This window comes from Acyrthosiphon pisum, chromosome A1 (genome assembly GCF_005508785.2).
Source record: "Acyrthosiphon pisum isolate AL4f chromosome A1, pea_aphid_22Mar2018_4r6ur, whole genome shotgun sequence".
NCBI lineage: Eukaryota > Metazoa > Arthropoda > Insecta > Hemiptera > Aphididae > Acyrthosiphon > Acyrthosiphon pisum.
This window is the reverse complement of record NC_042494.1, coordinates 136,189,908-136,215,196: the sequence shown is the minus strand read 5'-3', so window position 1 is coordinate 136,215,196 and position 25,289 is coordinate 136,189,908. Positions and strand designations below refer to the sequence as shown.

The window sequence follows — 25,289 nt, the reverse complement described above, 5'->3', positions numbered from 1 at the left end:
TATTTATAATTTGGCGAGTACAATAATAATTGTGTTTAAAATTAAATTCTTTATGATTATAATTTATAGGAGTACAAATTACATAAAACTTTTTTTTGTACAGTTGTTTAAGTTTGAATAAATTATAAGTTTTATATACAATATCAGTATTTACACGATATGGCAGTTTGAAGGCAATTCTTAGTAGTGAATTTATCGTGGATTTTTAAGATCAATATTATAAGCTCCCCAAACTGAAAATAGATTAAGCAAGTGCACAAAAAACCATTTGCATATGATAATTGGCAATAAGATATTCTTTAGAAACTTGAATTTATAGAAAATACTTGTATTTTTTTTTACAGTTATACCAATATGAATATCCCATTTTAAGTACTTGTCAATAGTAACACCAAGGTATTTAATTGAGTCAACAGAATTAATTGATTAACATTATCATAATTTGGAGATTTCACATTTTAAATTATGTATTTTTATATCGTCGATAATATTTTGAAAGCTTTTATTCTTTAAAATCATGAAAGGAATACAACATGTATTTTCATAATTTATTTAAAAAAAAATTGAACTAAACCATTTATTAAGATCAGACATAATTTGCATCGCTTTAGAAACTAGTTTGGTTTTATTTTGGTCATTAATTAGTATTGTGGTATCATCAGAAAAACACATAATTAGACCATCACATTTTAATTCTAGAAGATCATTTACGATCTGAAAAGTAAGGACCCAGAATAGTTCCTTGTGTAACTCCGTAATTCAAAGTGTTATACCTATAGTTGCAGAATACATTATTTATTAAATCTTTGACTACAAACGATTTTTTAAAAAAACTTTTGATGAGATTATTTGGAACGTAAACATGGACATACCTTATTACACATAACAATTGGGAATACCATAACTTTTGACTCACTGGCCATTTCTTTTTTTTTTTGATAAAAGTAGACAACCTTATGATGAATTTTGTATTCCAATTTCAAATCTTAGATTTAAAAAGAACAATTTTTATGAATTTCTAACTTCAAATAATTTACTCATTTTTGTGATTTTTACGTATTTTGTCAAGATTTTAACTTTAAATACTTTAAAAAAAAACTAAAAAAATTGGAAACTGAAAATGTCAAAACAGTTAAAAATAAATCAATATTTTTAACATTTTATCATGTATAGAAAATTCCAATATAAGCAGCCAGGGAAAATGTCTTGTACCTATCTACGTTCAATTTCCTAATTTCAAGTATCTACAGTCATTCGTTTTTTAATTACAACAAAATAAGAAAATAGTTACGTGAGAAATCGAATGAAAATATGAATTTCAAAAGCTCATCAAAATTCAATTTTACTTGCTTGTAGACATTTTTTTAAAAAAAAGGTAGACAAACTTATGAGGATTTCAGGATATCTTAGATTTAATAAGAAAATTTTTGATAAGTTTCTAACTCAAAATAATTTCACATTTTCATGAATTTTACTTATTTCGTCAATATTTGAACTTTAAATGCTTAAAAAAAAATTGTGTCTAAGGATTTTTAATATTTTTCATCTGCCTTTGAAACAATATAATAGAAACTTTCTATTAAATTTTCAAGCTTTTTTACCCAACAAATAAAATTTTATTGATATTTATAGAATAAAAAACTAAAAAAATTGGAAACTGAAAATGTCCCTAAACAGCTCAAAATATTTTGAAAATGACATGGTGTATAGAAAATGCTAATATAAACATTCAGTCAAAATTTCTTTTTAAATTTTTTTTAGAGTTACACCAAAAACCAAAATCGATTTAGTCAAAAATTGATTTTGCGTAAAAATTCCCGTTTTTCTTTAATTTTTCTTTTGTTTTTTTACGGCGCTTTTGAAAACTACTGGAAACCCTTTTGACCCCCTCCCCTCCTATCAAGTACCAACTAGATTCACTTTCCTATCAGAGTAGATACTGTTGAAGAAAATCCAAGTACTTTTACTGTTTTAAAAGCTGATGACACACACATCATGGTAAAATCAATACACTCATTGCTCCGCTCAGAATCTAAGAGTGCGATGACGACGACGACTCGTCAGTAGGTACTCGGAAACACAACAATAAAAAAAAAAATGGCCGGTAGAGCAAAAAAGTGATAATACTGACAACATCCGCGGAAAACGCACGAGTGCATGACGGACGTCTTAAAAAAACGCGTTTTGGGAGCGCACCCGCGTTGCGTTAAAATTGTGCCGGCCACACACATCCTGCAGACTGCGTTCGCGCTGCACAACACAGGTACGCACAATGGTATCTCACAATGTCGGAGTGTTAGAAAAAAGGCAAAAAAGGCATATTTTATTTATTTTTATTTATTTATTTATGTATATCACATGTCTTTTGATACACTCGGGTAGTCGGGTAGTCGGACGGCGGGATGCGTACGGACAGTGCAGGTAAGTCACCGCTGGACGACGCAATTATTTGCCAACGGCCAACGATGTAGATTTTTGACAACAGTCTCGACCACAATCGAAATTGACGAAACTCAAATGTATAATCGTCGTGAGTGCAGTTCATTATATAATATGGTAGGTGACCAATAATAATTTCTACGATTACTCACCGTATATATTACAGTAACTTCGTTTTCGTCGATCCTGGCTCAACTTATATTACAGCAATTGTATATATATTGTTTTTTTCGACGTCTGTACAATATATCTCAAATGAATTAAATGTGTATATATTCCGACACTGTTACGAAAATTATTCGAAAATCTCCCAGACTACGTCGTTTATTACTAGCCAGCGAGTTCATACATTCATTATATTTTACGGCCAGAATTCGGGACCTGTTTATTTATCCAAATAGGTACCGAATTTTCATTGATATATTATAATATTATCTGCGAAGATTATTATTATTTTTATATTATGCTACTATATATTTTTTTTTATTATTATCTAGCTTACTAGCTTAGTCCCGGCAACTATGGCCGTTAGCTGTTTTTTTATTTGTAGGGGAGAGGTTAGGTTAGGTTGGTTAGGTTAGAGGTTGGAACGGTTGGTTGAAATTAATAACATATACCTAAGTACCTGTAATTAATGTGTTGGAAATAAAATAAATATCAAAGTTAAATGCTTAAATTTTTAGAATAAATAAATTAATAATAAATATTATTACCTGCTACTTTAATTTCTCTGCCACTGTTGACCAAGCTTTCTGTTATATCTTTTCTGGTACAAATACGGATATTTTTCTACGGCTTCAACTGTAGGTTCAACACAGAACCTAGGCACAATAACTATTACCCATGCATCTACCTTTTCAATGTCTGAAATTTCCATTGTTACTGATACGCGAATGCGGCATATGGATACAAACTGTCGTATTTATACTAAAAAACTGAAAATGTATTAGTCATAATTTGTTGTATATTGTAAAAATAAACAAGTTTTTTGCTTTTGTGCAAATTCGTTTTTATTTTTCTAAAAATCTACATATTATACATCTTATCATTTTGTGTCGAGTTTACAATGTTATGAAATGTATTATTGATTTCTACGTTTAATTTATCTTTTCTTTCAATTGTACCAGAAACAGTTGTATACAAACATATGTAATACAAGTGCAAAGTATACAATAATTAATACTGAGCGCAGCATGAGAAGAATCGAAGTACTTTTCGGCTAAAGCTATTGTAATATATTATATTACACACATATACACACAATAATTTGGCAAATGTCAAATGTCTGAAATCTTTGCTGAAAACAAGATTATTTTATTTTAATCATTATTCTGAAACGTTTTCGTGTAAAAACAAATACAATTATAATAAGAATATGTAATCTTGATGGCACATTTATAAGTTCAGTCCAAGTTATAATTAATGTACGTCCGATTATTAATATATTATGGTAAAAAACGCGTAATGAAGGACGAGTATTGTAGGTAACTTGTGTTATAAGTTGCAAAAGGTCAGCTCTATAAAAGATTTATTTACTGAATATTTTCTTTTTTTTCTTTTTTTTGGCTTAATATAGACCATTCAGGTCCTTCGCCGCAACCACCACTTCCCTCCATCTATCTTTATCCGTGGTTAGTTCTTCGCCGTTCAGGATTCCCAGCATCTCCAAGTCCTTATTTACCCTGTCTAACCATCTTTGTCTTGGGCGGCCGAGTGGTCTTTTGCTTTTTGGCTTCCAGCAGGTGACCTCACCGGTTACCTGTTCTCGACCTCGCCATACATGCCCTGCCCAGCTTATCCTTTTGCTTTTCATAGTAGCTATTATATCTGAGTCTTCTGACATGCTTATTACCTCTTTGTTCTTTCTTCGCTCATATTCTCCCGTGTTTTGATTTCTTCTGGGGCCAAAAATCTGTCGTAACACCTTTCTCTGAAATCTTGCTAGGTTTTGTTCGTCTGTTTTGGTTGTAGCCCAGGTTTCACACGCATGCGTGTATGCATATATCGCTATCGGGCGTATCATTACTTTGTATAGAGTTAGTTTAGATCTGATTGAGACTAGTTTAGATTTTAATATTGTTTTTAACCCAAAAAAGCACTTGTTAGCTGCGTTTATTCTGTTTTGTATTTCCTTGTGGTTATTTCCCGACACGCTCAATTCCACCCCTAAATATATTTTCTTTAGTTAGTGTTAACTACTAGTATAATTTCTTCTTTAATTACATTTTTCTGTTACTGACTTAAATAATAAAATTTACAATTAGTTTCTTTAAATGTACCAGTTTATACTTTGTCTTTAATAATCGCAATTATTAATGTTATTGTTATTCAAACTGTCAAAAACGATGACAATTTATCGACATGCCCCGAAGGATATGATCAATGTTATGCCGATTGTCTCAATTGATGCACAGCAGATATAATTCTTAATGGATGTCAAATAGAAAGTACAACTGAATGTTTTCCTAAGTGTACATAAGTATATTTGGTAGAAGGAAACTGAACAGTACAGCTTTATTACAACATTTGAATCATAGAATCGTTAAGCGGCAAGACGGGCGAAAATTTAAGAGCGAAAGTGAGTGCGTGGCGTACCTTTATCGTCCAGCGTGCAGAAATAGTCGTCAGTCAGGACCAAAATTGGGCACATGTTTTTATATAATTATCACATTATTATTTATTATATATTTATTATATTTAAGTTTACTTATTACAATGATGTGTGAGCAATGATCATATAATTACGCAATCATGATAAAAAAAAAAAGGCAAAACACTTACGTATTACATATTATAGGGCTGTAGCAATATAATAATAATTAGAACTTTACAATGTATTATACAAAATAATATAATATTATTTACAATATTGTACATTTTAATGGTAATATCTAGCACTCCGAATCCGTCACCACTACGTGTAGGTACTAAAGTTGAATTTGCAGAAATTTTTTTTAGACCTGTAATTACGAATACTCGACTTGAATCGAGTACTATCGATTCAAGACTATTTATAGTATTTTTAATTTTTAAATTTAAAATTAGTGAAACGAGTTAGTACTCGATACCAGGCTATATTAAAACTATAAATAACAGAAAAAACACAAATACTTTCGATAAGAACACCAGGAAGGTGATATTTGATAGTTTCAATTTTGTTCACGTTAGTTATTGTCAGAACAAGTTTGTATGAAAGAAAATTTAAAAATATTGGAAAATCTATTTCTAGTACAATTTAAAATACTCAAGCAAACTCCAGTACTCGACTCTTTTTTCGAATATTTGTCGAGTACCCGATTTTTTTTAATATTTGGCATTTGTACTATCAATCGGGTCAGCTTTCAAGATATTTACTTACCAATTTTTTAGACTTTCAATTCATTTTGGTTTGTTTTCTTGAAATATTCGATATTGATTACACCTCAAATGTCCTAAATTTTTCTGTTTCTTTAGTTACTTTTTACTATTCCGCAGCGTCCAAAATGCACCGTTTTAATTATCGTTCTAGAATGTATAGAAATAAATATTAACTTTTTCACAAATTTATGATTGATATTATGTATAGTACTTAAAAAATACCTGCTTATTTTATCTGTAGAAAACGTTTTTGGAATCTCAGCGATGAAAAAATTGTTTTTAAATATTCAAAATCTCTTGTTGTATTAATATTAACTGAAACCACTAGGTATGTTGTCTTAACTACGCATTACAGTATGACAAATATTTAAGCCAATATCCTAAATCGCATAATATTGTGTAATAATAATATAATAATATTATTATGATTACACCGTACAAAATATATAACCTATGTGTGCATAATGTGGTTCCAATTATTTCAGCACTTCCTATGTACCTACACATTCATTTTATATAAATATTTATATTATTATGTATCAGACCACCGTCAGCTGTGTTTCCGAGAACATTGGCAATTCGTCCCCGCGCACTAAAATATATAATAATTCGCATAACGTGGAAAAACTTATGAATATGAAAAATATATAAATATTTCAAAATTATGATATTATCTCTGTGGCCATGGAAACCGATTATTTTTCACTATCATCTCTATAACGCACAATAGATAATGATTAATGATATTTAATCATTAGGTACATTTCATTCGATATTTGCATGAGGGGGATGCATTATTCCATTGATAAAACTCTACGAGATTTATTTTTCTTAATTTATGTCTTGTGTTTACACTGAAGCAAACATGTGCACTATAGACGTTTCAGGCGGCGCATTGGATAACCAGCAAGTGAATTTGATGAAAGTGTGGAGATAATGGATTCAAGCTTGGCCCACCCGGCGAGTTGTATCGTAATTATTATACATTGCTACTTAAATCATATGCATAGTACTATATAGTAGGTATACTACGTGTAGTGTTTCTGTTCCATGATTGGACAACCTACTATTGTAAGAGTTTGTACCTAACCTATGTCTTGTTTTATATAAGTGTAAGAACACACATTGTCAAGTCATCATGTTAATTTTAATAAATGTAATTAATTAATTTATACAATAAAAGTTATTTGTGTTATAAGTTTTAATTATGTTCTCTAACTAAGAGAAACACAACACTACATGATCAAATCATCGAAAATTGAAAGCTTAAAAATAATATTGATACTCATACTCTACTATTAATAACAATTTATACTAGTTAAATATCTTGAAAAACAAAATTGATAATAATGATAAATTATTGATGATTTGCAAAATATGATAAGCTGTAACCACGATTATAAAGAATCTTTAGGTATAATCGTTTCTGTAACGGAACCCGGTGGCGTTCCGATAGGGTGGCATGACGGGCAATGCGCCACAGGCCCATATTATGACTTTAGACGTCTCTTCAAGAAATGTCACAATTAATCCAAAAATCAGATAACCATTATTATTATAAAATTAAAATATAAGAATATGATCTTTAAAAAAAATTAAATTCTTTTTAAATTAACTCGCTCTGAAATTGAATACATTTACTATTTAGAATAATGACTGACACACGGTTATATTTTATAGATAATTTTATCTGTTATAGCATCTCGTCTACGTTGGCGATATTGTAATAATTTTGGTACGGTTAGGTTAGAATGTTATCCTTTTGATAAAAATGTAGACGGTAAATAATTTTCGGAAAAATATTATTTTACAGTGTCCAAATCTGGTTTAAAAATCAGACTTCATGGCTGTGTTATATACTATCATAATTTAAAAAGCGAGTTTTATTTATTTATTTATTTTAGATTAAACGGGCGTAGCAATTACATACAATAATAATAACAATCGTTCGTTAGAACAATTTAAATAATACAGGGAAAAATATACAATAATTAATAATTATAGCTATAAGAATAAATTTACAATAATTCTTAAATGAGTTAAAGTTTGGTAAAAAGAACAGATCAATTTTTTAATTCATTAATAGTTTTCATAATTCTGTTATGGGGAGTGTTACTTGCGTAGTTGCGTAGTTAATTATCTTAGCTATTTTATTTGTTAAGGTAATATTTGGCTCATTGAATTTTGTTGTAAATGTATACGTGGATTTATAATTTTCAATTTCTATTATCTATAACAGTTCTAGAAAACGATAATTTATTATGAGACATTTTCAATATATTAATATATAATTGGTTATACAAATTGTAATTTGCTCATTCGTTAGTCATTGACATATTATCATCAAAAAAATAATATACCTTTAAATACCTGTATTTACCGGAACCTGCAGAACCATCTTGTTTCTGTAGTTTTAAAAATCGTAACTAAATCATGTACATAAACATATTTATGTGTTGTATTGTACGCTAATAAGGTAACCATATTTTTTTTACTTAAACCGAACAAACATATTTGTGGAACTTTCATGGGAAAAATCGTACCATTACTCCACAGTCTGCAACCGTCAGTTATAACATTCTATTTTTTCGTTATACTGGAATGCCATACACAATGGTCAACACCCTACATCATACGTTTTTAAGAAAATAACTTAGGTATATCCTACTCGATGTCACACGTCGGAATGAGTTAACTAGAAAATAATATATTAACGATAAGAGCTGATAACGAAAATCTCGTGTTGGAACAGGAAAACAATTATTATTTATTTATCTTATGCGGCATAATATTGGGACACGTATCAAACATATATTTTAATATAGTATGGTATTATATTATCGTTCATTCGTGACTGACGACTGTAAAACAAATATCACTCCCACACACGCCCGTATACAAGTCACCAGCTCCGCGGAGCCACGCGTGTGTACGGTAAAGAATGTACTTAGATACCTATGATGTAGGTGCCTATATTTAGATGCTATATTATGTTGATTTGTATAATATTTAGCCATGTATAGGTACTTTTTGTATTTATAAATTAGTATGTTTAATAAATAATATTATATAATTTGAAATTAGATTCATAAGTTATGTTTATATGTTCAATAGTAAATTAAATAAAATATTTAAATATAAATTCATACATTTTTTAGCGGTTATATTTTTAAATTTTATTAGTTTCTATAGTGATGACTGATGAACAAAGCGTTAGAAAAAAAATAGCTTAACAATTAGGTATTTTGGTGGTTCTTCCCGTGGTGTTAAAAAACTAATGAGAAAATCGAAAAATTTCCTCTCTAAAGTACCATCTTGATCCAATTTACCAAAATATAAGATACTATATGTATGTTGAAATCGAAGCACTCCTGCTGGTAGACAATTTGTTTACAGGATAAAAACGAAAAAAAACATCATTGTAAACCCACTAGCTCAGAATCTAAAACGATTGTTTGCTTGTCTATCTGTCATTTATGTATTTCTAAACGGCTGGGCCGATTGCGATGAAATTTGGTGCAGAGATAAATTAGACCTCTGGGAAAAAGATAGGTTAACTTAAAAAGGGTAAATTAGAGGTCCAACTTGGGGGTGTGCTCAAACAGGGATTTCGATATTTACGATGAACATTTTTGTTTGTAATGGTTGCTATTAGTTTTGATAATTATTATTATTTTTAAAGCCTGTTAGCGCAATGCACTTCTATGTATTTTAGTACAAAATGTTTCAAGTTCGAACCACGGGTTCGATGGACCACTTTTTTGCATTCATTTGACAATTTTTTCTTATTTTCTTTTTCATTTTCCTTCTTTATCTATTGTAGGTACATACGAATATTCGTTTTTTTTTATTCATTATATTTTAGTACGGTTAGGTTAGGTTAAGGTTTTGTATTAATTGATTGAATTAATCTGCCGTTGGTTGAATTAAGTAAAAACCACAAACTTGGTATAACTTTGATACTTTTAAATTATATGAGAGTTAAATGATACACTTGCGTACATTGTACAAACCACACGAGGTCCGTGATCTACTGCAGGTAGATTGCCTACCTGATAATATACTGCTACGAATCGAATGGACAACGGCGGTCGAGATGGCTATAGTGCTATACATTAAAATATAATATAGGTAATTTACACTTAAAAATACATTGCTTCTATAGCGTGTTACACCCAAAAGAAGTTGGTCAATCAGAATTATTTTCCTGGAAACGCCGGGTAATTCAGCTATACTAAAAAATAAAAATGAATATAATAATATATAGGTATAATATATTTCTATTATTATACATAATATAATATAGGTACTTATTATAATATACACGTTGGATTTACCAAGCATGTTAGTTATCCCCCTTCATTTTTAAAAATATTTGTACTTTATTCACATTTACTACAAATGTAAATATTAAAATTAAAATTAACAAAGAACAGTATGCAACAATTCAAATAGGTAATTATATTGTATACCTTATCTATAACTAGTGAGCAAACATAACATCTACAAGCTGTATACACTGCTATTAATCATTGTTGATAAATTAATGTTTTAAATCTAAAATGTTGTTATAAATTTGGTTTCGAGTGCCGAGTAGAATAGATGTATTACCATATTAGGTACCTACAGTTGTAGTTATCAGCCTGCCATTCCTACCACCATAACATTTAAGTATTTAACGCGTCATCCGAGGTGCTGGTTCAGCGTCACTTTATAATAAACTACGCTTATAGTGAACGGGTATCCACGCGACCACAGGGCATACGCAGTATGTACCTACTACAGTCTCATAGCTACGGATCAATTGCGACTATACGTGTTGCGGTTATAAGTTGAAATAGATTTATTCCGTTCATAGACCTTTGTAGTAAATACACTGGATTGAAGGTACATATTATATTACAATATACATACATTAAGGGAATTTAAGTTCTTACAGATTGTGACGAAATTTCTATTACAAACGAAAAAAAAATTGAATGTATACTCAACGCATACGTAAAACACCTATACGTGCAACCGACGCAAGGTCCGATGGTGTCTGACGAAACATTAACGGTCCTGTGGAATCGATGTAGGTTGATTGGCATTATAAACAAGGTATGTAGAAAAGCTATAATAATATTGTTCGTAATGTCCGCACGCTACACTTGTTCTCTCTATCCCTCTGCACACATATTCCATACATTGAATATAGCGAATTACCTGTATCTGTGTGTCTCTCTCCCTTTTTCTATATATATATATTATACACAGAATACACGGCAAATTTGTGTTTAAATATAATTTTATGTACCTACATTTTCAAATTTATAAAAATATGTGAAAATGATTTTTTTCAGATATGTCTTTATTTTATAACGGTTATATTAGTAATGTACCTATTACCGTTGGTAACTATAATTGGTTACCCTTATTGCAAACATGGTATGTATAAAATACATTTATTTACACTTAAATAACTCGCATACTCAAGTTGTTTTAATAAAATAATAAAATCGATTTCGAACCGTTCAGGGTTTGCAATTTCACGCGGCTCTATAATAATTAAGTGTGATCGTCGTAATCATTGAACAATTAGATATTATAAGATCCTCCCATGGTATTTTATTTTTTATTATTAAATCATATTTGAATAATAAAAAGTTTATAATTTTCTTCGCAGATTATATAATTATAGCTACCCTATATTTTTGTATTATTTAAAAACAAAAAATTAACGTACAAGGATGTTATGTGGCTTTTTGTAATATTATTATTATAACATTAACAGTGATTTCTAGATTATAACCACAATTTTTAAATAAACAAAAATTGTTTTCTACATAATTTTATAATATTACAAACCAATCAATAACAACAGTATTAAATTACTCATGATCACTAATTTATAAGTCTAGGGCTAGGAAAATAAAGCACTAAAAAACCTACAATAAAGGAATTAAAAAAATGCCAATAATGCTACAAAAAAAACTATTTTAACCAATAAAATGCAACTAAAAAAGACTTGAACATTTTTAAGTTTAGCTGAAAAATATTTTTAATATCAAAAAATAATTTATTAAACACATTTTTATATGTTCACACCAAGTAATTCTTAGAACAACTAAGCACAATTTATAAATATTGAAAACAATTAATTAAAAATTGTTCTATTAAATGTCGATAAATGTCAACGTATTACGTAACCACTACTCCCCACTCGGTAATCACTTTGACAAATTCTAAGAATCTATTTTCAGAAATATTTTCCGATAAGGCGATAATATTTCACTACGAAATCACGAAATAAATATGTATAATAATACAATTAAAATAAATTAATAAATAATAATTTAGATAAATATGTACGTAAATGTTCTAAAAATGTTAAATATGCGTATAATTAACAAAAACTAATTAAAAAGCTAATAAACTGACAAAAAGTACCAAAAAAGCGTTTATTTATGAATATCATAAGAAAATGCAAAAAAGCAGAATCAAAATTGCATATTTGAACTCTGTGATGAATGAATTGAATTTTGTTTTTGATTAGCTATGTCCTATAGTACTATGAAAGAAAATGCAAATGCTACAAAATCTATTTATAACCAATAATATTTTTATCCAATTTTTAAAAATTAACTCTTTTTACATATTTTTTTAATTTTTTTTTTTATTCTTTCAAAAATATAATGAGCCCCACTGAACAGTTTCGTGTGGGGGCTCATGAGATCTTATAACTAACTTAATTACTATTTATGATACATAGGTATTGTAGAAATAAATGCCGTTTCTATTAGGCGAAAATATTATAAAATAAAATACCGTTTTAATTAATGATTTAACAGTAGGATATAAAAAGCTAACATAGTAATATGACGGAGTTTTTAGATAATATGTACATACAGTATGCTGCTTGCTGAAGTAGCCAGTTTGATCGGTGTAAGTTAAAGTCTTTAAAATTTAGATGATGTAATTCTAGGGGAAGTTTATTAAATATGTACGGCCCAACAAAAGAAAAAGAAGTTTGAGCGGTGGTTTTGCGAGTTTTGGGGACAATGGCATTATTCAATTTATATTGAGTATTAAATTATTATGTTTTAATGGTTTATTTAAATTGTTTTTAATTGAAAAGATAACTGTTGTTTTAAAGAAGAATTTTTTATTGTTTGTGCCTTGAACTCTGAGTATAAGTTTATATTATGAAAGTATCTATTTTTATTTAATATAAGTACTTCTTAATATGTTGTTTAAAGTTTGAATTGCATGCACTTCTCCAGGTAATTATTCTGTTGATTAACAGTGATTCAACTAAGGCCATTTTAACTTTTAGATTGGGAAAGGTTTAGTATGCATTTCAGATGGTTAAAGGTATAGATAAGTATTACACAATTTGGTTACTAGGAGATTTATATTATGTTCTGTCCATTTATTGATTTCTGCTCATTTCTATCCTTAGTATTTTACGGATGTGCTGATGTTTAATTTATTTTCACATGCATATGAGTTAATACTACGACAGTCGCTCGAGTGCAATGTAATATGGGTTATATTAAGTCAATATTTCATGTGGAAACGTGAACGTTTTTCAATATTTAAGAATAGATTGTTTTCCAGGTTTGTGTGACATTAATATCATTTTACCATCTAGTTTTGACAATTTAGTATGTTGTGGTGCACTGTGTCAAAAGCTTTAGCTAGATAAAAGTATACTGTTACAAATTTTTTATCAATGTCTAATGCAGACTAAACAACTATATACGTATTAATCAAATAAATATAACATTAAATTTAATCTACGATCACCGTGGCAGTAGTGAAAAAAAATTAATCAAATCAGACCACTCTACAATGCGTGAGAGTTATTCCCGGAGATTTTCCTGTTTTGAGCGCTTTTCATTTTTCGTAGGCGGTGTCATTGACAATTAGACATGTGTGCACATTGCAAGCAGCAATAGTGCATAGATAACACGTACCAACTAATGCCTCAATTCCGGTGGCGGAAATTACGTTTGCGGAGCCACACTATTTTACGCACCAGGGTTATCACTTCGAATGTAATATATATGTATATAATAAGTTTATTATGATATGATATTTCATAAAATAATATTGGACGTTGATTATTATTATAATAAATTATAATTGCAGTTTTTTTAATTATCAGTATGAGATTTTATAATGCTATACACTAATTCTTAATTTATATTATACTAGCTGTCTTCTCCAACATGCCCAAGTATGTTTTAAATATATTTGTAAAAAAATGTACATGTCATATTATTTCTACCATCATGAAATTAGAATATAGTAAATAATGCAAAATGTAACCAATAGCAACCATGTATAAATAAACAAAAATAATATTGGTTTTCCACGAGCTGAAAAAAATGCATGTGTGCCCTATTCTTTAGCAACCTATTATTGGGGTTTAAAAAAATTATAAGCCTTTCTCTTTATCATTAAAAAAAAACAACGCGACTATCGGATGAGTGGTTCCCGAGAACCAGAGTGACAAAGATTCTCATTTTCACATTTATATATAATGTAGATTATTTATTATTACATTGTTCTACTGCATTATTTTACTTAAATAAAAAAAAAAACATAAGACATAAAAAAGACATGATTAAAATTGTTTTTAATTATTATATTACATGTTGTATAGTAAATATATTATATTTGATGATAAGTGATAACCCTGAAAAATATATGTAAAATAGTATGGCTCCGCAATCCTAATTTCCGCCACCGAGATTGAGACATAAGTCGACAACTACAGATAGCACAACACTCGTATACAATCACACTCACACTATTAAACTAATCATCATTGACGAATGACGACTTGAATACAAAACAATGCAATGGGCAGGGACATTAGATATTGCCTAAATATTGTCCCTTATCAAAGACACACGAGTAGGCCCCCAATTGAAAATGTAATTTACAAATCAATAACTGAACACTTAAATATTATAAAAATAAATTCTTTTTCAGCTCAAAGTATTGTGTTCTCGATGTAATATCTAACTTATATTATAACAAACGAGCATCATAAATATTTGTATATATCATATATCATAATGTAGGGGCTCATTTTAAATTTGGTTTTTATATAACGAAATATTTTGAAATATGTATATTCTATTATATGAAATTATGTGAAATCAAATACCTATTTAAAAACTTTTAAAAAATAGTAAAAAGTATATTTTTTCTAATGACTACAAATTATATTGTATGTTTGCTTTATATTCTTATAGATAAATGGAAAAAAACGTATGAAATGTATCATTCAGTTGAAAAACAAACATCGGTGGTCACGACAGAATGGATGAATTTTATTTTTATTTGCCTATTTATAGCGTTTTTGATAAAAATGATTTTTGTTAACAATGGCTTAAGATCTACAGATATAGTAAATAATATAATTTTTAGTAATCATATTTTTTAATATTAAACGAATACCTTGTCACCTTGACTTCATCATTTTATCTATTAGGGCCTTGCGTAACCATTTGGTCACTGTAGTCACGATTTAACTATTAAAGATACTAGGAAATTTTTATTAATAGTGTTTATTTTATCATAGTCTATACATGATAACATTTTCAAAACAAAGTTAGTCTTTTTAAGCTACTTATAGGCAGTGGTTTCATTTGATTGGGGAGCAGGGTGGGCATTTCCCCCCCCCCCTTGTCATTAGCGGGCCTCTGTCGGGCCGGGTTTGGGCTGGATGTGGGCCTTTATATAGTAGCTAATAGGTGATATATTTAAGTAACCTCTACATATATGTATTAATTATTTAGTTATTGTTATCTCTCAAAAAAATGGGTCATACTTACCTGTATGCTTATGATATTAACCTTTGATACTAACTAGTAGGTATACAATTATGTATAGGAGGGTATTTGTATTGAGATAAAAATGCAATATTGTAATGTAATGTAATGTAAATGTTAGCGAGCTTTTTTTTTCAGTTTGGGCTGGTCAAAAATTTTTCCCCCCTTTCAAAAACTGAAATTACGCCACTGCTTATAGGCATGAGGAATTTTCGATTTTATTTTAAATTATTGTCGATAAATAATTTTTCACTTTGTCAAAAACTTGAAAATTGAATACAAGGTTTCTCACAAGTTGTTATAAGAGCAGTTTAAAAATTTAAGTTTAAAATGTTTAAGTAAAATAATAATTTTTTTGTGGGCCCCATACAAAACTTCCAATAAATTACAACCGATCCCAAGCGTTCTACGAGTGTTATACACGATCATAATTTATAATATTTATATCATAAAATATTATTTAATACAAAACGAAATTACAAATTTATTTCAACGGGCCCCTATCAGTCTTGTAAAGTATTCGAATAAATGTATTCGAATACTATCTTAAATACTTTTTTTTTGAAGTATTCAAATATGTATTCTTAATACTTTTATTTGTATTTTTTATTCATTAAAAAAATACTTTTTTCAAATCCAGAAAAATAGTTTTAAATTTGTGATTAGATATAATATATCTAATCACATTATAAATAATGAACATTAATTTTATTATTTGAACGAAATATAATATTGGCCTATGATATGATTATTTTTATAAACACCAATGTGTTGTATCCCGTATATGACCCGTATCAGCCATATCATATATGTAGTCATAATTTACAAATAACTTATGATTACGATGTATTTTTAATTATTAATTAATACATTTTAATAACCAACCACTCAAAAACTGACAAAAATTAGTTATGGAAAAAAGTATTCTGAATATATTTTTTAAGAACTATTCCAATACGTATTCTGAATACCTTAATTCTCATTTATTCGAATACGTATTCCGAATACAAAATTAAAATATTCTTTACAAGACTGGCCCCTATACTCCAGGTACAACACCAACCCCCCCCCCCCCCCACTATGGTTACACTACCTACATGGCTTATTGATCTATATGGCAGAAGTATTTTTATTTACGCAAATATATAATAATAAATACTTTTATTTATTATTAATAAATTATTCATAATTTAATTTTAATTATTTAAATATTAATTTAAATTAATTAGAAATATAACCTGGCATTACTTGTGATATGTCTTCAATTGCATTCGTTTTTTGATTGTTATGAATGGTTTATATTGACGTTCAAATTGTTCACACATTCATGAAGTACCTAGCTTGACATACCCAACGATAAGGTACACTCGAAATTTATCATACAGCGAAGCGAGTTCCCTGGTTTTTTTTCGATATAGTTTTAAATTCGATTTCCTTATTACCTATGAGAATAACATTATAGATTACAATAATAATATTATCATAAAATATAGTATTATGGGACTGCAGATGAAAAAAGATGATGATTATCATAGAAAAATTGTTGCGATTTAATCCTTCGTTGGTCTATTTTTAAAGCTAATGCTGCAAATATTTAATATCCTATTTCTATGAAATTATAATTATAAGTATCTGAAAATCAATCACACAGCAAAGTTACATCCCCGGTTCTTTTTTTAATACAATTTATTAAACTAAGATACTAAAAATTATCTTTATTACTTATTAAGTAGGTAGTTCATTAGATTATATTTAAAAAATAATATGAGAATAAGATTGCTTAGAATAAATTAATAATTCTAAAATATTTATATTATTTTTAGCCCGCAGATGGAAATAAAGTGAAGTCGTGGCTACGATGGCATATAGATTTCTTTGTGATTTCCATTGCAACCTTCGTTGGATTTTTGTTTAAAGGTCGTACCTGTTCTTCAGATGATAATATATATTATTATATACCTTTAAAACTTGGGATTACAATTATAGGTAAGTTTGTTGTTTAACGTTGAAGTATAATATGATTGTCATGACAACTAATTAATGTAAAATATAATTATTACATTTTTATAGTTCTAATGATAGAAATCAACGTTGTGAGAAAGTTCAACAAAGAGTTTAATATTTCTGCTATTCGCCGTAATCAAAAATGCATGCCTTTAAATATCTAAGATATGAGAGAATTGGGCAACTACAATCCACGTCATATCAAATAAAATGTTAATCAGCTTTCTCGTATTTTAGTTTTTATGTTTTTATGACTTCCTTAAACAAACACTTCATGGTACTATAAATAATAATGTTAATATAGTTAATATAGTTAATATAGTTCAAACCAAATCGTCGTAATTTTAATTTTCAAATTTAAAACACTATTATATTATTATGGTTTACATTTGTTTTACTTTACAATGATCAAATCTTTACTACCTACGTATTTAAAAATGTTTATTACATAATTTAGATTCTGAGTTGTTAACGGACATTTTAAATTTCTTTGTTGGGTCAATAAGTGTGAAACTTTAATACAAGGCTTCTGCTATATCTATTGTTACAATAACAGTTAAAAATATTAAAAATACACTGGCACAACTTTTTTTATTAGTATTTAAAGTTCAAATTTTTACAAAATATATCAAATTTTTAATTTTAAAATGATTTTGTAGTTAAAAATGTTTAAAATGTTCTACTTTTATAGCTGATATTGAAAATTTAAAACAATGTTCCGCGTGAGCACTTAATTTTGTAACCAAAAAATCTAAAAATATGCATAAACATAGTCTTTTTTAGTTATTTTAAGTTCAAATTTGGACGAAATTACATATGAAATATCCAAGAAAGAATATGATTTTGGTTATTTTTTTGTAATTTTACAATATTAGTAGTAACAATATAAATATAAAATATAAAATATAAAATATCCTAGACTGATGACTGACCGTCTTCGCTCATAATCATTTTTCGTGTATACAATGATATTATATTATCATTGAATTCAAATTTAATACCTTCCATTAAAGTGACCCACTATTGTAACCTACTGTACACCAGAGCGCCATCCACTTACCCGATTTTTTAAATTTTTATTTCGCTTATGAGTTAAATAGTTGGGCAACCCGTGAAAATTGGAAAACCTGGCGCCCATGTTGGCCGCACACATTCACGCATGACGTGAATACCGACCGTCGCGCCGAGAGTGTGCGTATCACGCGCGCAACCCTTTTTGGAAAAGATGCGGCCGACGAAATTTCAATCAGAACCGAACCGGCATTATATTATTAATATGACTTGTATATACACGGGCAATGAGTAATGACGGGGCGGCCCGCGAACAGGTGCTGCAACCGTACGTAATTCGCATTGTGAAAATCCGCCACAAAAGCTTTCGTTCCGCGCGCGATTCGATACGCATCTACAATATACGTGCACCGCACACACGTACAATATACGTATATGATGTGTGTACGCGTAAAGCCCGCTCGCGCCCCCCCAAAATGCATACTGTGACCCGCGAACCCCGCAGGGGTGGTCAGAGTGTGGGCTGCGTGCGTGCGTGGAACGTAACGCGTCCGCGACCGTTTTGGGCGCACTGGGGATGGTTTTTATTTTTTTTTCGTACGTTTCGTATTATTAGCCGCAGACCGAAATCGCGTCCCCATCCGATCACCCTCCCCCCTCGAGCTCGCTCTCGCCGTTCAATATCCTATTAGCGCACGGTCCGGAAAATCCGGAAGGGTTCCGGTCATCGGCTGGTTTGTCTTCGGCGGCGATATATTATTATATATATTACGGTATATCATATATATTATATTATATTATGTTACACTAAATCAAGATTATCTAATATGATATTGTTATTCTATCGACGAACCCGTCACGCGTGTACGAACATACGGTTTTTTGGTTTTTAATTAAATTTTACAATATTACACATTGTCGCCGTTTAAAATTTAAACAATTATAATATATTATTATAAAAATATGAATAAAGAGTTGCATATATACTATAAGTCTATGATATTACTTACCTACACAATTTGATATTTAGATCAAAAACACCGCTCAGAATAGAACGCGTTCCTCATTAAATGTATAAAATATTATTGGTGCAAATGGTGGGTTACAGAATGAATACTTATCGCGAATTATTTTTATATTATTATTTTATAAGTTTTATTATATATTTTTATTACCGAATGTTTATTTAGCTGTTTTTGGTTTTGATGTATAATTTGTAATAGCGATATAGATCCTTCAGAACGTATGAAGTCAGAGTGAAAGTTTTTGCATTGAATTTCAATCCTGTTTGAATATTAATTTGTTTAAGGTAGTACGTACTTAAATAGATTGTTTAAATTTAAAATCAATAAAAAAAAACCTACACGGAATAATAACAATTGATTCGTACTTTATTATAATATTTCTATGAATTATACAATGTGCAAATCTTTAACTTTTTTTTAAATTGTTATTTTAATTTTGCTGAGATACAATTGCCGAGTTCAGACAGACGTTACTTAAAATTATTGGGAAATATGTGGGCGCACTATTTATTTTCCCTCTCTAACCCACGTGAAACATATCAAATTCACGTTTAGCAGAACCAACTCTATATTATGTTGTTAATATAGTGTAGTAATTGTAGTATTAGAGTGAAATAGTGAATTCACCTATAAATTATCAAACTTTAAGCTAAGTATTACCTGTGTCGTTAAGTTGGCTGTTTTACGATTTTTTAATTTGTACGCAAATTATGAGCGTGTAAAATAATATTATAATTTAAAAATGCTTATACTTTGCACACAAATTAAATCATCGTAAAACGTGGTAATATTCGACTTAGCGACAAAGGTAATGTTCTTAACTTAAAGATTGATAATAGGTTAATTATTCACTGTAATATTAAGAGTAACAAGACAGGGTTTGTTCTGCTAACCATATAAATTCAACATAGCAAATTTTGTAGGTCAGACAAAGAAAACAATAATAATAGCCGCCGACATACTCTTATCGATTCATAATTAATATAAAATGTACTTGGTAAAAAGACACGGGCGGTTTTTATGCATAAGAATATAAGATACGTGAGTCTGAATGTAATTCGCTTCGTGAGCAAATAAGTGTAGAATATTAGGTTCGTCGTTCGTAATATTATGGTCTATGGAAATAAAAAAAAACAAATTCACACCTTGAATCTAACACTAAGTACTTACAACTTACAAGTGTCGAGTGTTTTAAAATCTACGTACTCTGAAACTCCGGATATTGGCTATTATTGTAGCATATTAATGTTATGTGATCATGAAGTCTCCTCTTTCATGTATAATGTATACGCGTTGTGTTTGAGTGTTCTGTGCGCGGCACGTGCACCGCCGTGGTGCATCCACGTGCCATGGTCTAATCCTCGTGACCTATGAAGTCACTGTACGTGTAATAATTATTATTATATTAGGAATCGTGTCGGTCCGTTTACTTGTTGAATGCAGAAACACTTGTAAATGTTTTAAATATTGATTACCATAAACGCTGTATAATACTATAATATGAACTTACTGTAATAAACTGCAGACATACTGCCAAACTTTTCTTTTAATATGATGCTTTTATTCAAATTTTTATTCTTTATTTTTCTGAGTATGTAGGCACACATTAAATTATTTGTCAATTTTTTATTTAATTTCTGTGGTATGAATGGTAAGTACTTAATGATCATTTTATACCATTTAAATTGCGTCCTGTGGCAATACAAACTTCTTTTTTTCGAACGAGAATCACCAATTTTCATTGTAAATTGTAAAACACATGGTTTTTATAAACATGTTAATGTAGGTATCTACACACTACATCAATGCAAATTCAAAAGTATATACCTACTTTCTGAGTTACTAAATCTTAATATTGGTGTTCTAAAAAATAAGAAGTCTATAGTAGAGACTAAAAAGATATATTATCCATCTAATATTAATAATGTGTACCTGTTTAATAATAAATAATTCTAAAATTTTAAGAGTATCGGAGTACCTACCTATGATAAGTACTAAGCTAAATATTACATCCAGCTATATTTTGTTTTATGTCAAACCATTATTAAAAATTATTAATTGTTATCCTTAGTACTTTCAAAGAGTTTAATAACTCAAAAATTACCTACTAGTTTGAATTTCAATTAAATACGCGTCAATATTTTCAAAAAAATATGTGTTTAATATTTACATTCAAAAAGGCAGTTATTGTTTGAAAAAAAATAAGTTTATGTTGCCACACTCGTCGAATGGTATAAAAAATCGAAGCATTTGAAAATATAACTTTTACATACTACCTGTCTACTATTACAAGTTTCTTAAACCAGAATTATTAAAAGATAAAAGTGGGACAAGCATTCTGCTTGCGGCGAATCACTTTTTTATAATATATGTAGTATGTACATACTATTTATTCGACGCCAATTTTTTAGGTCTTCAATAATTATCTACTAATTTACTCTCCCAATTGAATATCAATCTCGATTATAATCATATAAATAAATAATTAAGGTATTAATACTATTAATAGGTATCCATATGTATTAGATATTTTATTCATCAGATCCGCATTAATAAAAGTAATCATATACGACATACCTACCACAATATTATAAGTACAACAAAACATTCTTAACGGCATTATAAAACTCACAAGAAATAATAAATTATTTGGTGTACAACTTAGGACAAACAATATAGGTACCTACCAGGGACGGATCCAGACATATTTTTTTATAAATATAAATATTATACATTAAATAATAAATAAACAAAATCTAAACTTCTTTTCACATTGTTACTTTATATATTAAATAGTTAATAATTTATTAATCACGTTGATTACCTATACTTACTATATGACAACATTTTTAGTACAGTATAATATTTTATTATAATTGTATTTGTGTTGTAAAAAAATTGTTGCCCGCCCCCCCCCCCCCAGATATTTGCTCTGGATCCGTGTCTGGTACCTACCTATTTAGCACCTAAATATGTTATTTTATATTTTCTAGAAATACAATATTTCTTAAATTTAAAGCTGTCAAATATTTTAACTATTGATGTAGGTAGGTACCTAGTCAAATCAATAATGATCTGATTTATTTTACATTTGTATTTTTTCAACAAGAAAAATCTGTTTGATATATTATTACAAATTGATATTAGAATGTCATACAGCACATATTTTCTTTTAAATATTATTTATTTCTGTTAAACAGAAAATGTGATAAAAATGAAAATATGGATTTTCGTCTCGTCGAATGCGCTTTATGATCGTCGTAGCCGACTATATAATTATTAATACCATCAACAGTGATTGAAAACCATGCGATTCTTATCAAGTGGTCTTATCGCCCACGTGTCGGGGTGGAAGTGTTTTCAGACCTTTTAATTGAGTAATCCGTACACAAAGGTACAGGTGGTTTTTTTTTGGCCTATAGGTCCGAGGGGTGAGATGCACGAATGCATAACAAGTGGGATCGAGCTGCGGTATAATATGTATAATACGCGAAATATAAAAGGGGATTTTTTTTTATACTCATATATATTGTATATACATTTCGAATGAATGCAAATCGCATTTAAATAAAAGTTTGATACGACCGACGATATAACCGTGCAGCTGCATCTCGCGGTCCGGCCAGGGATCCCGCGCCGCCGGACTGCAATACCGCCGTACCACGTTTCAATCAAACATATTATTAATATTATGCATAATAATATGCAAAATATTATATTATAATGTATGCCATTCGTATTTTTTTAGTGTACACCGTACACCCATATAATGTGTACATAGTACACGTGGGGACAGTGACGCGGTTATATTTTTCTTCGAGGCGAAAAGTCACCAAAAACCGATGAATGTGAAACGAACCCGCGGGGACGACGATATCGCAATAATAATTTTGTATAATAATATGCAAACACTTCCCATTATCGTTTTCTGGGACGTATTTTCGTCGGCATTCCGAATCGAAAACGAAATCCTGTTTCCGGAAACCAATGCGAGTTTACAATAGTAATAATAATAATATACGATGTATATAATATACATATATATCGCTCCGACCGACTACGCTCTATTATATTGATTCAGCCGTTCGTCGTCTATATAATAGTGATGAGGGACGCGCTTCGATTGGGGAGCACAAAATATAATATGTACGGCCGACGGCGTATTGTTTATCGTGCGATGGGTCTCTAATAGCACTTGGATTGCAATATTGTATCGCGTGCTAAAACAACTATACGCACACAAAAGGGCTGTTGTCGGGACGCGGTACAGCGTACTATAAAATGTAATAATAAGTGTGTAACGTCAGAACTTTTTCACTCCAGTTCCAGGTGTCCTAATATTTGCTCTGAATATGAGTAAATGCTAGTGTGGCGATATTATTATCTCTCTATATAATGTTTGTGTGTGTGTGTGTGTGTGTGTGTGTGTGTGTGTGTGTGTGTTTAGAGTCTGCAATAGACCAAAAGAGCGATGGCATGGAGAGTCATATTGGGTATATGATATATGATAATATAATATGTGATTTACGCGATTTTATTCGTATCCGTTTGTACGCACGAGGTCGTACGATAGCGGTGCGTATAACTATAGGGCTCCCTTATTAATTTTTGTCGTCATCGAAAATCGAAATCACTTAACGGTGAAGTAAAACTATATCAAAAATGATCGAAAAGCCCGATCACTCCACGCACGGGAACAGATGAACCTAAATAGTACCAATACAGGGCATTTGCTACCAGCTATTCGCTTATGTTAGACGTCGGTAAACATATCGGTAAACGGAAGACAAAACATGTATACGGTAGGTATATTGTCACACTGTATACCGGTATATCATCGGAAATCGTTCGCTCCGAAGACCGACAATAAATAACGTGTTGGAAACGTTTGATTTTAAATAAATAAATCAATCAACCAAAACTAAGATAAAATCCTAGTATTAACTCTAAAACTGTTATCGTAATAAAGTACTATAAACTAAAGAATTTTTTTAAAAATACAGTATAATCATTTTTTTTATATTTTTCTCTTTATACTGTTAATATATTTTTGGTATATTAATTAATGATAATATTCTAATAATTACGATTGAAAATGAAAGTATTTTAAATGATTTTCTTTAACAAAAATACACATTTTATAGTTTAAATCGTATAAAAATAAAAAATGTCAATACCAAACCATTTATTTGTTGTATTACAATTTAAAACATTATTTTTTTAGTCGATAGTGTCAACACGATATCGTCATTATTGTAATTCGTAACATTTTGTGTTTGCCTTATTATTTATAATAGGAAAATTAATTGATATTTAAAATTACCTATGTATTCGAATTGTGACATAAAGTCGTACTTTTAATAATTAATAATAATTATAAATTTACAACTGTATATATAGGTACTTACTTAATATATACTAGCACCTTGTATAATTCCACGATTATATTATTTCGTATTCATTACATATAGTTTATAATTCGTTTCACAAATCCATACCCTAAAAAATAAAAACTGATTGTTGAATGGAAAGTCTTAGTTCGAAACAATTAACCCCTAACCCAAAAACGGTGTCGACGAGGAAGGGATGTATGTACAAAATTCGATCGCTTAACAAATGGAATCGT

At 29.4% G+C, this 25,289-nt stretch overlaps 1 protein-coding gene across 2 annotated transcripts; it reads left to right on the top strand.

The window, feature by feature from the left end:
- The first annotated feature begins 10,428 nt into the window (after positions 1-10,428).
- On the top strand, positions 10,429-17,957 carry ACYPI53166 (uncharacterized LOC100572976). Of its 2 annotated transcripts, XM_008190546.3 has the most exons (6): positions 10,429-10,683; positions 10,736-10,896; positions 11,139-11,223; positions 15,045-15,199; positions 17,447-17,609; positions 17,694-17,957. In XM_008190546.3, exons 2-6 carry the CDS (start codon positions 10,831-10,833, stop codon positions 17,789-17,791), a joined length of 567 nt encoding a protein of 188 aa, XP_008188768.1. In that variant the 5' UTR covers positions 10,429-10,683; positions 10,736-10,830; the 3' UTR covers positions 17,792-17,957.
- Positions 17,958-25,289: the final 7,332 nt, after the last annotated feature.